This window comes from Sceloporus occidentalis, unplaced genomic scaffold, assembly GCF_023333645.1.
Source record: "Sceloporus occidentalis isolate IW3139 unplaced genomic scaffold, rSceOcc1.0.p SCAF_27, whole genome shotgun sequence".
NCBI classification, from domain to species: domain Eukaryota; kingdom Metazoa; phylum Chordata; class Lepidosauria; order Squamata; family Phrynosomatidae; genus Sceloporus; species Sceloporus occidentalis.
The window spans coordinates 1,960,212-1,974,098 of record NW_028317007.1 but is presented as its reverse complement, the minus strand read 5'-3'; the positions used below and the strand labels follow the sequence as shown (position 1 = coordinate 1,974,098).

The following is a 13,887-nucleotide window of genomic DNA, read 5'->3' as shown; positions in this document are numbered from 1 at the left end:
AGGTATCCAGGGAAAAGCCAAGCTTCCTTCGGTCTAACCCATGAATATCTTAGAAGCATTGGAATGGAAGAAATAACTGAGCACTCAGCTAAGTCAACTGAGTGGGAGGGAGGAGAGCTGAACTGTGACTGATGGAGACATGGTGCAGCCTGCCCTGTCAGATACAGCAGGTAAGAGGCAGATTAACGCTTTCACTGCCACATGATCTGGAGGAGGGTCTGGGATAGACATGGTGCAGCCTGCCCTGTCAGATACAGCAGGTGAGAGGCCGATTAACGCTTTCACTGCCACATGATCTGGAGGAGGGTCTGGGATAGACATGGTGCAGCCTGCCCTGACAGAAACACAGTTGTAAAATGCAAATTGATTTGTGATGGGGAGAAATCTGGGATAGATTCAATTAGTATTTACAATTATGTTCACATATGTGGCTGGTCCATCACAGCCACTGGTACTTTTGCCAGGTGTGTGATACACCCCAATTTCTTCTAGATTGTAAGCCCACTGGAACAGGACCATTCTTACCTTTTCTTTTTGTAAATCCAAACTCTTATACACTACTTATTATGTCCTATATACAGCACTGCGGATTATGATGGCGCTATTTAAATCAATACACAATACAGCCTTCGCAGGCAGCTACAACAGTTGAGGGAATTAACTACTTCAGAGCTGGATAGTGTTTGTGTGTGTAGGGGACCGAGATGATACTGTCAGAGTTAAGTTATATACAATAGAAGAAGCTATTAACACTTGTGGTGCCAGGTTTATGTCTCGGCCTGTTTAATTACTTTGAGGGTATAACGAGTAATTAACCCTCTCAATGCCAGTGTCATGTTAGGAAGGAGATACGTAACAAAAAACATGTTACAAACAGGGCTAGCACCATTGCATAGCCCCATGTATATTTACCCACAAGGGGGTAAATATGTGAAGCACTTATTGCCATCTAAAACACTAGCAAAAGTTAGCATCTGTGCTTTGTACAGTTCAGCCCTGTATACTCAACGCCTCCATATCTAACCATGAAGGAAAGGATTGTAAATTAGAATTCTCGAGTCATCGTTCAATGTTTTTTTTTTTTATATTGCAATCAGGAAAAGTTGCTGTGACTTCCACCTTGTGTAGAAATGAGGAGAGGGGTTGGAGCACTTTGCATACCAGCAACAGACAGCAAAGGTCCTTCCCATTTCAGCACTTTGTTAATTGATGCGTCCGTGGCTATTGGCTGAGGCTGTCCAGAGATTTGCATGAGCAGAGAGGGAGTGCCTGGATCGCTAGCACCACCAACTAAATGACTGCAGTTTCATAGGGATTAAACTACCAAGGGAATGACACGATCCCACCATACACGGGAGGAGATATCTGGCTTCTGCTAGGGGCAACAAGCCTCCTGAACTGGATATGGGGCAGCAAAGCACTCCGATCAGGCTCTGGCTTATAAAAGCTCAGGTAGGTTACATCACTAAAATGACTCTCACTATAACTTGTAACGAAATAAAAACGTGCAGAATATTTTTATGCTGTGTCTAAATTCCATAGGAACCTCTAAGTGTCACGAAATATTGCTAGATGTGGCATTTGCAATAACAGGGGGGGTGTAAACGTTACTACAATGAACTGGATGAGGTTAGTGAAAATATGTGGTTAAACTGCATGCTTAGGGTCTCAATGAAAACGTCATGTAGGACTGGAATTGTTTTAACCCCTCGAGTACCTAACTGAATTTAGCACACTCATTTACTATATATATATAATGTCATCAGTACCCTGTATTTTAATATACACATCATTTGTGTGTTTCTTCTCTTGCACAGCACTTGTTGTTTCTGTTTGCGATCACTAATTTCCGTGGACCCACAGCCAGCGCAGCCAACTCAGGCAGAGCATCGGAATTGCTATACACTCTACATGAAGGATTACCCAAGGGGGTGCTGATTGGGAACATTGTGCAGGACTTGCAGCTGGGTTCTTTTACTGATCCTCCTCTTTCATTCAGCCTGGCATCTAAAGGGCTCGGTGGGAAGTATGCGATGCTCAACAACAGAACTGGAGAGCTTTACACATCTGCAGAGGAACTGGACCGAGAGACCCTGTGCCCACAAAGTCTTGGTCTTCAGGATTGTGTCCTTCTCCTGGATGTCATCATTTTGCCTCAGGAATATTTCAGGCTCATCAAAGTAAAAATTGCAATAATCGATGTAAATGACAATGCTCCACAATTCCCTGTGGCACAGATTTATATTTCAGTACCAGAAAATGCTCCTATTAACACAAGACTAGTGATAGAGCATCCTGCGTATGACCCTGATGGGGGGGTGAATGGGGTCCAGACTTATAGGTTGGTGGACTACCATGGTTTATTTACATTAGATGTTGAGGAGAACGAGAGTGGGGAAAGGACACCTTACCTTATTATTATGGGTCTTCTGGACAGAGAAGAAAAATCAGAATATCAAACAATTATTATTGCTGAAGATGGTGGAAATCCACCACTTTCGGGGTCAGCCACACTTACAATTCTTGTTAGTGATGTGAATGACAACTGCCCACAATTTCATGAGTCTCATATAAATGTAACTCTTCCTGGGAACTCAAGCATTGGAGCAGCTGTAGCTACAGTACATGCTGAGGACAAAGATTTAGGCTCTAATGCTCAGGTTACTTACTCCTTTAGCGAAAGAGTTCCACAGTCCTCAAAGGATCAGTTTAATCTTGATGAAACCTCAGGAAAGATAACCCTTTCTGAGAAGATAGATGGCAGTACAATCCAACTGCATAAACTGACTGTGCTAGCCAATGGCCCAGGCTGTATCCCAGCTGTAATGTCTGTATTTATTTCCGTAATTAAAGTCACATTTAGGCCACCTGAAGTCATACCACGTTACATAGCTAATGAAGAAAATGGTATTGTTTATCTGAAGGAACTAGAGCCTGTCAATTCACCTATTGCATTTTTTACTATAAAAGATCCAGATGAAAAATACCAAGTAGATTGCTACCTGGAAGGAGAAGGACCTTTTCAGTTGTCTGCATACAAGCCGTATACAAATGAGTATCTTCTTGAAACTGTAAATAAGTTAGACTATGAAGTAAAACAGCTATATAATATAGCAGTGGTTGCTGTAAGCCCGGATGGCAGTCATGTAAAAAAGTTTATAAGAATTCAGATTTTGGATGAGAATGACAATCCGCCGGTTTTTACTCAATCCTCCGTAGAGGTAACCATTGAGGAAAACAATTCACCCAATGCATTTTTAGTCAAACTGCATGCTACTGATGTTGACAGTGGAGAGAGAGGTCAGGTTTCATACTTTTTGGGAGCTGATGCCCCGTCTTATTTTTCTTTAGACAAAGTAACTGGAATACTTTCTGTTTCCACAATGTTAGATAGAGAGGAGAAAGAAAAATACAGGTTCACTGTTAAAGCAAGAGATTCTGGCTCACCCCCAAAAGAATCAGTAGCCACAGTATATGTTACTGTACTAGACAAAAATGACAACAGTCCACGATTCATCAGCAGAGATTTCAGTTTTTTTGTCCCTGAAAATTTCCCAGGTTTTGGCGAGATTGGAGTAATCAGCGTCACAGATGCTGACTCTGGACAAAATGGATGGATTGCCCTTTCCATAGTAAATGGGAGTGATATATTTGTCATTGATACTGGAAAAGGACTCCTGCGAGCCAAAGTTTCACTGGACAGAGAACAACAGAGTTCTTATACTTTGTGGGTTGAAGCTGTTGATGGTGGAGACCCAACCTTATCGTCTACTGCAAAAATTACCATCCTTCTTCTGGATGTAAATGACAACCCTCCCTTGGTCCTGTTCCCTCAGTCTAACACGTCTTATCTGCTTGTGCTCCCATCAACTTTGCCTGGCTCGCCTGTCACAGAGGTTTACGCCGTCGATAAAGACACAGGAATGAATGCTGTTATAGCTTATAGCATAATAGGAAGGAGAGGGCCTCGTCCAGAATCGTTTCGAATTGACCCTAAAACTGGAAATATTACCTTGGAAGAGACTCTCATGAGAAATGACTGCGGCCTGTACAGGTTATTGGTGAAAGTTAGCGACCATGGTTACCCTGAACCCCTCTTTACTACTGTTATGGTGAATCTATTTGTAAACGATACAGTAAGTAATGAAAGTTATATTGAAAGTTTACTGAGAAAGGAACCTGATATTAATATTGAAGAAAAGGAACCGCAAATTGCTATACAGCCCACTCAGAAAAAAATGGAATCTGATTCTTGCATACCTACGCTGGTAACTCTCTCTATACTGTGCTTAGGCTCAGTTGTTTTAGTGACTTTAATGGGCATGTACATTTGCATACGAAATGGGAAAAAGCACCACAGAACAAATGAAAACCTGGAAGTTCAAATCCCATTAAATGGGAAAATTGACTTCCACCTGCTAGAAAAGAAGCCCATTGAAATTTCTAATATTTAATATTTTTTGTCTCTCTCTGACACACAATCTGCCATATTTTGGAGGATAAAATTATAAATAACACAATGTGTTGACCATGGTTACAATGAAGGACCACTAATTTATACCCTATAGTAATATATATGTAAATAGCTTTTATAATTAAAGCAACAATTCTTACAAACTTGTAAATATTTTTTTAAAATGTACATATACATACATGTAAAACCAGTACCAACGACTAAAGTGAGGATCTTTTCGGTATTGATATTCAGTGTATGTCTTATATAAGTGAGCAAACACAGATTCCAAAAAAAAATGTAAGTTGAGCCTTTTTGTGTATTACAACACGATTACGTTTTAAAGTATTATCCAGCAGAGGGCCCAAAAGTAGTCTAAAAATATTCAAAAGCAGAATATATTTTTCCTGTTTTCTGGTCATATTTGTTATTCTTGTATAGTAATATTTTTTGAACAAAAAAAGACTGAAGAAAAAAGAAAGGTACTTTAAATAGACTGAATGTATCCTAACTTGGTTTAAAGTTACTAAGTAGAAAGGTTTTAATAGAAAATGCAATTTATTAAAGGCTTTAGTTGGTAGAAAGTATAAGGAAATTTTATCTTTGCAGATCATGGTTTATATTTTTCCCCAAAATATTTTATATATTCAGTAAAAAAAAATCTTAAAACATGACTTATTTTATGATTGATATATACATTTATTGGATAACAGAATGTTGATCCTTGTACGCTTTCACATTCAGTTAGTCTCAATGTTTTTATATATAAAATGTATAAATTATTCCTTTTTTTTGTTTCCTTTGCACATTTACTGCTATATATTAATATTATATTGATAAACAGTTTCTTTCTCTAGGATATGTGAACAGATACCATTAGACACAGATAGCATTTGATTAAAATTGCTTGATATGTTTAATGGGAGTTGTAGCCCACATCTGTTTAGCTATTCCTGTAAATAGCTTAAAAAGGCTAATAATAATTTTGTTTCGGTAAAATATATATGTTTTCAGATATTTTGGTTATGCTTCAATAGATTTGAAGCAAATACTTGTGGTTATAGTGGAATATTTTGAATCACATTAATTTTGTGTTTTATCTTTGGTAAGAAATAAGCAGATTTTTCACCCGAAATTCCAGTTTTCTGGTGTTTTCTGGATTTTTACATATTAAAACAACCAAACCAAGTCATGTCTAGTAATCATTGGATTGGGTTATGTTAACCCATATGTAGTCCAAATTAGTCAAATCAACAAATAGTACAGTGCATTTGGTATTCTTTAACACTTTGAGTTCCAGAGTGTCAGAGTTGTCTTTCTAACAGTTAAACAGTTAACTAATGGGCAACAGCAAGTGTTTTAAGATTAATGTATATTTTCAGCATTATGTCTGTACTGTACCAAAAGTGTTTATATGTCTTTAAATTAAAGCTATATATTTTCATAACACCTATTATGTGAATTATTTAAAGAATTCCACTAGCTGTAGCAAGTCCTCGTTGTTTTAGTATGAATTTTGAAAATTAGATGTATTTGTTTATGCCTTTTGGTATTAGCTCATTATGTACAAAATGGATTTTAATTGGTTTCCATTGAACCTCCACTCATGTGTGATATCTTTAGCAATCTATGCAAACGCATACCATTTGTTAAACCTGCTGCTTTCAAACCTGCTCTGTATGTGGGTTATAGAATACTATCATTTCTTTGTAGGTAATATAACACACATTGCAAATTAATGAATTCGGCCCAGTCGAAGCATGGACCAATTTCGATAAAGCCTACAATCAGACTATAAACTTCACTGGTCTGGAACCTCCTTTACTAATGTGGCTATTATTAGTTTCTGCACTTAATCTTCTTATGAATTTAATTTGCTTTTCTTTTTATTTCTGTGCTGTGCTGTACTGTGCACATTTTTTGGTACTTTTAATAAAATAAACTCAGAAGGAAATTTTCAACCTTCAGAGCTGCTAAATGTCCATAGAAAGAAGCGGTTGGTGGAAAGAAGCCATTCTATTATGTACCAAAGCACTAACTAAAATACTAAAAATCTGTTGCAATCACAAATACATTGGTGTAAGCGTAGCACATTGCATAGGAACGTTCAGTCACCCGACTGGTGCTCGGTGACAATATCTATTCTGTGCGTTCTGCATGGCTGACAAAAGTTAATCTACTTCTGTGTTATGCGTCTTAAATAAGAGTACGTATTTTAAAAGGTTGGTTTTATGATCTGTATGAGACATTTGTGCTTTTATAGATGCAGTGCTGTAGGTTCAAGTCACAAAATGAGATTCTCTGACCACCCAGTTTGCATCTATTACTAGTACATGAATATGAATATATTTTGTTTTAAGATAAGTTAGGAATTCGTTGATATGCTAGATTGCATTAAACTACTTAAGGCACGTTTTGTATTAATAACATAGTAAAATATAGAGGGTATTTCTTGCCGAAAGATACAGTAATGCCAATTTTTTTTTATAATGTGCAGGCTATTGAACATGGATTCAAGTGCTTATGGGCTACCAATACTCTCTCCTCTAGTGGAAGGTTTCAACAATGAACCACGTGGGCATTTTTGTCATAATGCTAGCTAGCCACTTAAGCAAGCTAATGGATCAAAAAAGCAGTGAAGCTCTGTAAAAATAAAATACTTAGATACAATATACAAATAATTGATAGATCTGATAATAAGAAACAGTTAAGTAGGCAACAATGCCATTAATGATAATGACATTGGGGTGTGCATTCTCACAGTCTGTTTTCTAGACTTCCTTTAAGGACTTTCCAGCAGCTACCCTATAGTTATAGGTAGCCAAAATAAGAATTTGCCTTATGTCTACAGACGCAGCAGTTCAGAAATTTTGTATGAAGTGATGTATGTATGTGTCGTCATCCTTTTTTAAGGCATTTAGGGGAAAAGTTGATTATTTTTTCTTTTAAAAGTAATCTGTGCACAGTCATTATCTGAAGCAGTGGTTCTCAACTTGTTTTCACTTGTGGTTCATTTTCAACTTTTTTTTTTTCCTGTGGCCCCTTCTCCAGGTCCCATTACCATTTGCCACTTACACACTTGGCTTATGAATAGAATATATGTTTTTATTTATAGAATGCGTACAATATACACTTACAATTGGTGAACAGATGAATTTTTTTTGTATGTAGGTTCTATTGCAGGGATAAGGGTGACTGCACATTTGTGTAACAAAAAACTCACCAGACTGAAACTTGATTGTACCAAGTATGAGATGGGGAATGCCAAAGCTGTGGACACTTTTTTTACTCAAAAAAATAAATGTTTGGGCTTCTATATCACTCTATAGTTCGATGAGCAGTTCTTGCAATGTAACGTCATCATCATCAGCATTCGCTGCAAATGGATCCACCACCCAGACTGTAATATCCATATCCAACAGGTCACAGAAACAACTTCTATTTAATCTTGCAGCTGCTTCAAATGATCCACATACAAACTATATCATCATCTTTCAACTCAACACTAATTGCCACCAAAGAAGAAAACTGGGCAGATACCCAACATCTAATATTGTTTGCGTATTGCTTTGGTTTTTCCAAAAAATCCCTTAATAATCATTTTTTCATGGTGAAAGGTCACAGTTTTTTCCCTACAGTTGCTTGTTCAACAAATTAAGCTTTTCACAAGTAACTGGTGCATTTTTTAACATCAATAGGACAGTATTACTATTTGCGGTACCTTACCATAAGCTCTTGCTGCAGCATGAAAACCTGTAAAAACTGCTGGCACCTGTACATTCAGCACCTGGCTCTACCCATCAGAACAGGGAGAAAGTCCTATGCAGATAGAGATCATCATATTGTAAGGTATTTAATTGTTTGAATCTCTTCATGCATGACTGTGCATATTAATATAAAAGATTATTCAACAGTCAAGAAAAACTTCACTGTTTCTTTCAGACTCTTACCAGATGCAAGATCCATTAAAAAATATTATTTTTGGTGTTTATTTTTGTTTTTTGGGAATTAGGAATATGATTTCAATGGGATTTGAGTGTAGTGACAAATCCCCTTTTACTAAAAAATTTTTTTTTTACTAACCAGCATTAGTGAAATAGGGTCAAGAAGGATGCGCTCATATTTGAAGACATTGTCTTTTTTTTTTTTTCTTTTCTTTGTTTTATGCATTGCATTCCAGTTTTAGTGGACACTGGTTTGGGTGAACTGACACTTTGTATGCTGTTTATGTTAATGATATCTGAAATATAAAACAAATATTTATTTAAAGGAAGTGATCTTAATGTTAATGTATCCCCTATTAATTATTAAAACACAACAGCTATTTATTTTACATATGAATATAACAGTGAAGAAAGTGGGATTTATTTCATATTGTTATAGCAAACTATTCATCTGCAGATCTGGGTTCACCATTATAGGAAGTATCAGGGCCGGCCAGACAGTGGAGCCGAGTGGGGCAACCGCTCCAGGCGGCACTTTTGAAGGCACTTTGCCGCCCCAAGCCCTTTTTTTTTTTTTTTTTTTTTTTTTTTTAAAGCGAAAGAGACAGAAAGAGGCGCCAAGTGGTTTTCGTTTACCAAGCTGTCAGTACCCACTCGGCGTCCCTCTCTCTCTCCTCTGCGGCGAGTCTTCCTGTTCGGTCTCGGTGCCGGCTTGTAATGCTGAGTGCCGGAAGATTTCCGGCGCTCAGCATTACAAGCCGGCACCGAGACCGAACAGGGAGACTCGCCGCAGGACTGCTGAAAGGTAAGTACAAGGGGGGGGGCAGCAGGGACGGAGGGAGAGGAAGGGTAGATAATGAGGGGGGGAGAGGAAGGGTAGATAATGGGTGGGAAGGGTAGATAATGGGGGGGGCGGCAGGGATGGAGGGAGAGGAAGGGTAGATAATGGGGGGAGGAAGGGTAGATAATGGGGGGGCGGCAGGGACGGAGGGAGAGGAAGTGTAGATAAGGGGGGGGCGGCATTTTAAAATTCGCCCCAGGCGGCATTTTGCCTTGGGCCGGCCCTGGGAAGTATTACAATATTTTTGTGGCATTTCATACTCAAGAACCAAGCTGAGCTAAATATGTATGGTAATGCTAATTAATCACTTTTCCTATCTAGAATTCCATTAATCAGTTGTATTTTCTTAGCACAATGCGGTATGAAAAAGACTTAGTATGTTTGGGTAGTAGACACTAGACTAGGTGAGCATGGAGTGGGTGTGGCCAAACACCTCACCTTTGCCAAGAGGAAGAAGAAGAAAGGAACCAGAGGAAACAAAAAACAACAACAAAAGTGTAATATGCAAAAATTACTTATATGTATCTTGATGGTGATTATCACAGGTCAAGATAGTATGCGTATGGCTAATATACATCTTTTAAGAAAATGTGAAAAACATAATTGTGTTTGAAAAAGAACTCAAAGCTGATTTGACATGGCTGCTAGTAAAAGAAAAATAGTATGAGTGGTTTGAAGAAATGGTTACTGATTTATCACCCAATAATTTTAATGCTTGTAAACCCAACAAATTTGAAACTAAATTCTTAGCATTTATATTTATTTATTGTCTTCAAAAGTCACCTTTATAAATTTCTTAAGCATTTCTTAAGGCATTTCCCATGTTTATGTGAAGGGAATTAATGCTGTCATATTGTTAGATATAACAATCTTTAATTGCAGAATATGTTTCATTTTTTTTTATAAATTATAATCTCATTAGGATTACATTATCCCTGTGTGGATAAATCCTGCCGGTGATCTCCTTATGTTTTAAATTGTTGCACGCATAGAAAAAGCAAACAAAACCAAATGATGTGACCTTGAAAAACATTATCAGCAGAGCATGCCGAGTATTGATGATATGTTAGATACACGTAAATAATTGTAAAGGACAAATAAATGTATACGTTTATTTTTTCCTGAAACACTTGTTAGAGGTAAGAAAGGAGTTGTTTTGTCTTGTTTGAGTATAAGCAATATAGCCATGAAAAATCAGATAGGACTCCCCAAATTTAGGGTACTCTAATGCAACATATGGCTGTATAGTGTATTTATTCAATTTTTAATGGTATTCACTGGGTATGTACTGAATTCTTTGTTTAGCTTGCAGTCATAAATTAATATTGGTATTGGTAAAACCTTCAACAAACCTGGATAGATCTCCTTGAAGGCCAAACAGGCTGTGGCCCTCAAGTTCATAACCAGTTCAACCATTTGAAGATCAAATAACACTATGAGTGACTAAAATTATGTTTCAGTTACTTTTTAGCAATCTATCGCTTTGTTACTCAAAGTTAAATTGGTCAAGCAATGGTATGAGGAGTGTGTTAAAATTGTTTGTTTCTGTATCAGAATATGGCTATATCACAATATACAATTTGCAAAGATCTGGCCTGTTTATTGGTAAATTAAATGATTGGTTTTGGTAATATATGAGTTATGATATATAAAGTGATAAAAAAAATCATAAAAGCTTGGGGTATGCATACAGCTATCCTTTATGTAAAGAGTGATTCCAAAAGAGTTGACCATTAGCCATTATTTATTTTCTGGCATCATATGTTGTACTGTATAGCAAATGATGCTATTCAATTGAAATCCTTATTTTATTTCAAAATACAGATTTCAACCCTAGTAGCTTAACTGAGTTTTTTCAAGATATACGGATTCATATAGTTTAGATTTTAATGAGTTCATTCACTGAATTTTGCTAGTTAGGCATGTGCAAATGTGTATAACAACTTCTGCACCTATAATATGGACTGTATGTGTATAACATTTTCTGCACCTAAAATATGGACTGAAGGCAGCAGTACTATGTTAGTGCCCATTGTAATATAATGAGGATTTTAGTTATTTAAGAATGATAATGAATATAAAGTGGGTTTAATGTTCCTTCAAATGTGCCAACGGCGTATATCGGCCTCTGGTGGCAGTTCTGGGAAGTTGGCAACCCCACTGCTGCTAAACTGAGGACAAATCGCCCCAACAAGGCTCTTTGGTGCACCTCAGCTCAGTGGGTTAGAGCCACCTTTGCAGTGTCAGTTGATGAAATTCCATCCTCGGTCAACTGTATGTGGTATTATTGGAAAGTTGAAGCGTTTAAAAACAGCAGCAACTCAGCCTGAAGCAGAAGACCAGGTAAAGTCACAGAGTGGGGTCACAGATTGCTGAGGCGCATGTTGCTAAAAGTCGCCAGCGCTCTGCCCATAGTTGAAGATTTCCAAACTTCCACTGGCATTGAACGTCATGGAATGGGTTTTGATGGCCGAGTGGTGTAAAGCATGCCGCCACTGGAATATGGAGCAGTGAACACGCGTTCTGTGAAGTGGGGATGCACGCTTCGAAGTTTGGCAGTTTGGCGGGCGAGTCTGGGTTTGCCGGACGTCAGGAGAACGTTGTCTGTCTGACTGCATTGTGCCAACTGTAAAGTTTGGTGGAGGAAAAATAATGGTAACGAAACTTTGTGGGAACAGTCTGTGGAAGGCCCTTTTCTACTTCAGCATGACCATGCCCCAGTCCACAAGGTAAGGTTGATAAAGACATGGTTGGATGAGTTTGGTGTACAAGAACTTGACTGGCGCTCAAAAATATTGTGGAAAGCCTTCTAAGGAATTATAGCTATAGAAGGGGGGACCGACTACATACTACAGTCTATGTATTTAGAATACAATGTCATAAAAGTCCCTGTTGGTGTAAGGGTCAGGTGTCCCAATACTTTTGTCCATATAGTGAATCTTGTACTGCAAATTAGAAAGTGGATAACCATAATGCTTCTAATTTTTGTTTACTACTGGATATGTTTTTGACTTGATGTCTTTTATTTTAATGAATCCATTGTTAAGATTTCCTATTCCATCATTTTCTTCGATGTACTTATACAAATAAATCTCTCTAAAACAGATTAACTGTGGTACAATAAACTAAGATTATCATTTCCAATCCACATCCTAGAATATTTGTTTAGAATGATTTTATTGAAAATACACTATTTTATTAACATTCATGTTCAAAACTTTTTTGTTATTCAAGAACACTGACATGTCCTATATCAATATTCTTTAAAATGTACAGTATACCGTATTTGCCCGAATATAGGCTGCACTTTTTCCCCCCACTTTAAGTCTTTAAAGTGGGGGTGTGGCCTATATTCGGGGTCTAGCGCCCGACGCCCGGGACATGCAGTTCCGGTCGCCGGGCAGGCAGCAGGGTTAGGATACAGATCCCCCGCAGCGGTGCATACGCTCAGACAGCCTCCCCTGCCAGCACTTCCCACGGGGGGAGCGCCGGCATGGGAGGTTGTCTAAGCGCATCGCGCAGACGTTCACCGGCAAGCGTAAACAACCTCCACTGCCGGCACGTCAGATGTGCTTTAACAATCTCCCTTGCCGGGAATTCCCGGCAAGGGAGATTGTTAAAGCACATTGAGCAGACGTGCCGGCAGCGGAGGTTGTTTACGCGCATCGCCGCTGCCGGTGAACGTCTGCGCGATGCGCTTAGACAACAACGGTAAGCTTTAACAATCCTCCTTACCAGTGCAGACTCCCGGGGACATCTATTCAATGCAGAACGGTATACAACTTCCGGTGCCGGCACTTCTGGCAACGGAGGTTGTATACCGTTCTGCGTAGATTAGATGTTCCCCGCCGGCCCCGCAAGACACCGGGGAGTCCGGGAGTCTGCACTGGTAAGTCTAGTGGAGGGGGGCACATCTCGGGGGACACACAGAGTGGAAGCATATCTCGGGGGGGACACACACAGAGTGGCAGCATGTCTCGTTGGGACACACAGAGTGGCAGCATGTCTCGGGGGAGGGCAGAGTGGCAGCATATCTATTACACTTTAAATTACATTTTTTCCTTTAAAAAAGCACCTAACTTTTAGGGTGCGGCCTATACTCGAGCCAATACGGTATGTCCTTTGTAGACATTACCAATATTTTCTGCATTCATTATAATATATTATTATAACATTCCAGCTTTATTAAATCTGATATTAAAAGAACACTTCATAAAAAGTTTCTTATATCAATTGTACAGCGTAAAACGTTATCTTCTGATTGATTAGCACAGGGCTATTCAACTCCAGTCCTGCAGGGCCTCCGATCCCCTGCTAATGCTTACCATATTGCTTAGCAATACACAAAGTTAATTAGTTAATTTAATGCTAATGAGAGAAATCCTACTCTTCTGGCAGGTAAGGGTCCCTTAGGGAAAGAGCCAGAGAACCCTGGATTAGTGTGTGTTGTAAACCATTTGATGAACTAATGGCAGTGGTTTTAAAATTTAAAATAAAAAAGTATAAAATTTACAGTATTTAAAACTTTTATTGTTATTGCTTCCAGTTTATAAAGCGTAAAGGCAGGACATTTAATTTCCCTACATATAGTAATTTATCAGAGAAGGTTATCACAAGGATGTTCTTAATCATTGTGGAGCTTACTAAAT

At 38.4% G+C, this 13,887-nt stretch overlaps 1 protein-coding gene across 1 annotated transcript; it reads left to right on the top strand.

Moving 5' to 3' along the window:
- Positions 1–1,404: 1,404 nt before the first annotated feature.
- Positions 1,405–4,454, top strand: LOC149299856 (protocadherin-20-like). The gene is made up of 2 exons (XM_089485920.1): positions 1,405–1,452; positions 1,818–4,454. Exons 1-2 carry the CDS (start codon positions 1,405–1,407, stop codon positions 4,452–4,454), a joined length of 2,685 nt encoding a protein of 894 aa, XP_089342046.1.
- The last annotated feature ends 9,433 nt before the right edge of the window (positions 4,455–13,887 follow it).

What these genes read in the sequence shown, in the direction of transcription:
- LOC149299856 (XM_089485920.1), top strand. Translation starts at nt 1,405, where the DNA reads ATGGGGCAGCAAAGCACTCCGATCAGGCTCTGGCTTATAAAAGCTCAG. An exon ending in TCTGGCTTATAAAAGCTCAG is followed by an intron (nt 1,453 to 1,817) that starts GTAGGTTACATC and finishes TCTCTTGCACAG; the next exon opens with CACTTGTTGTTTCTGTTTGC.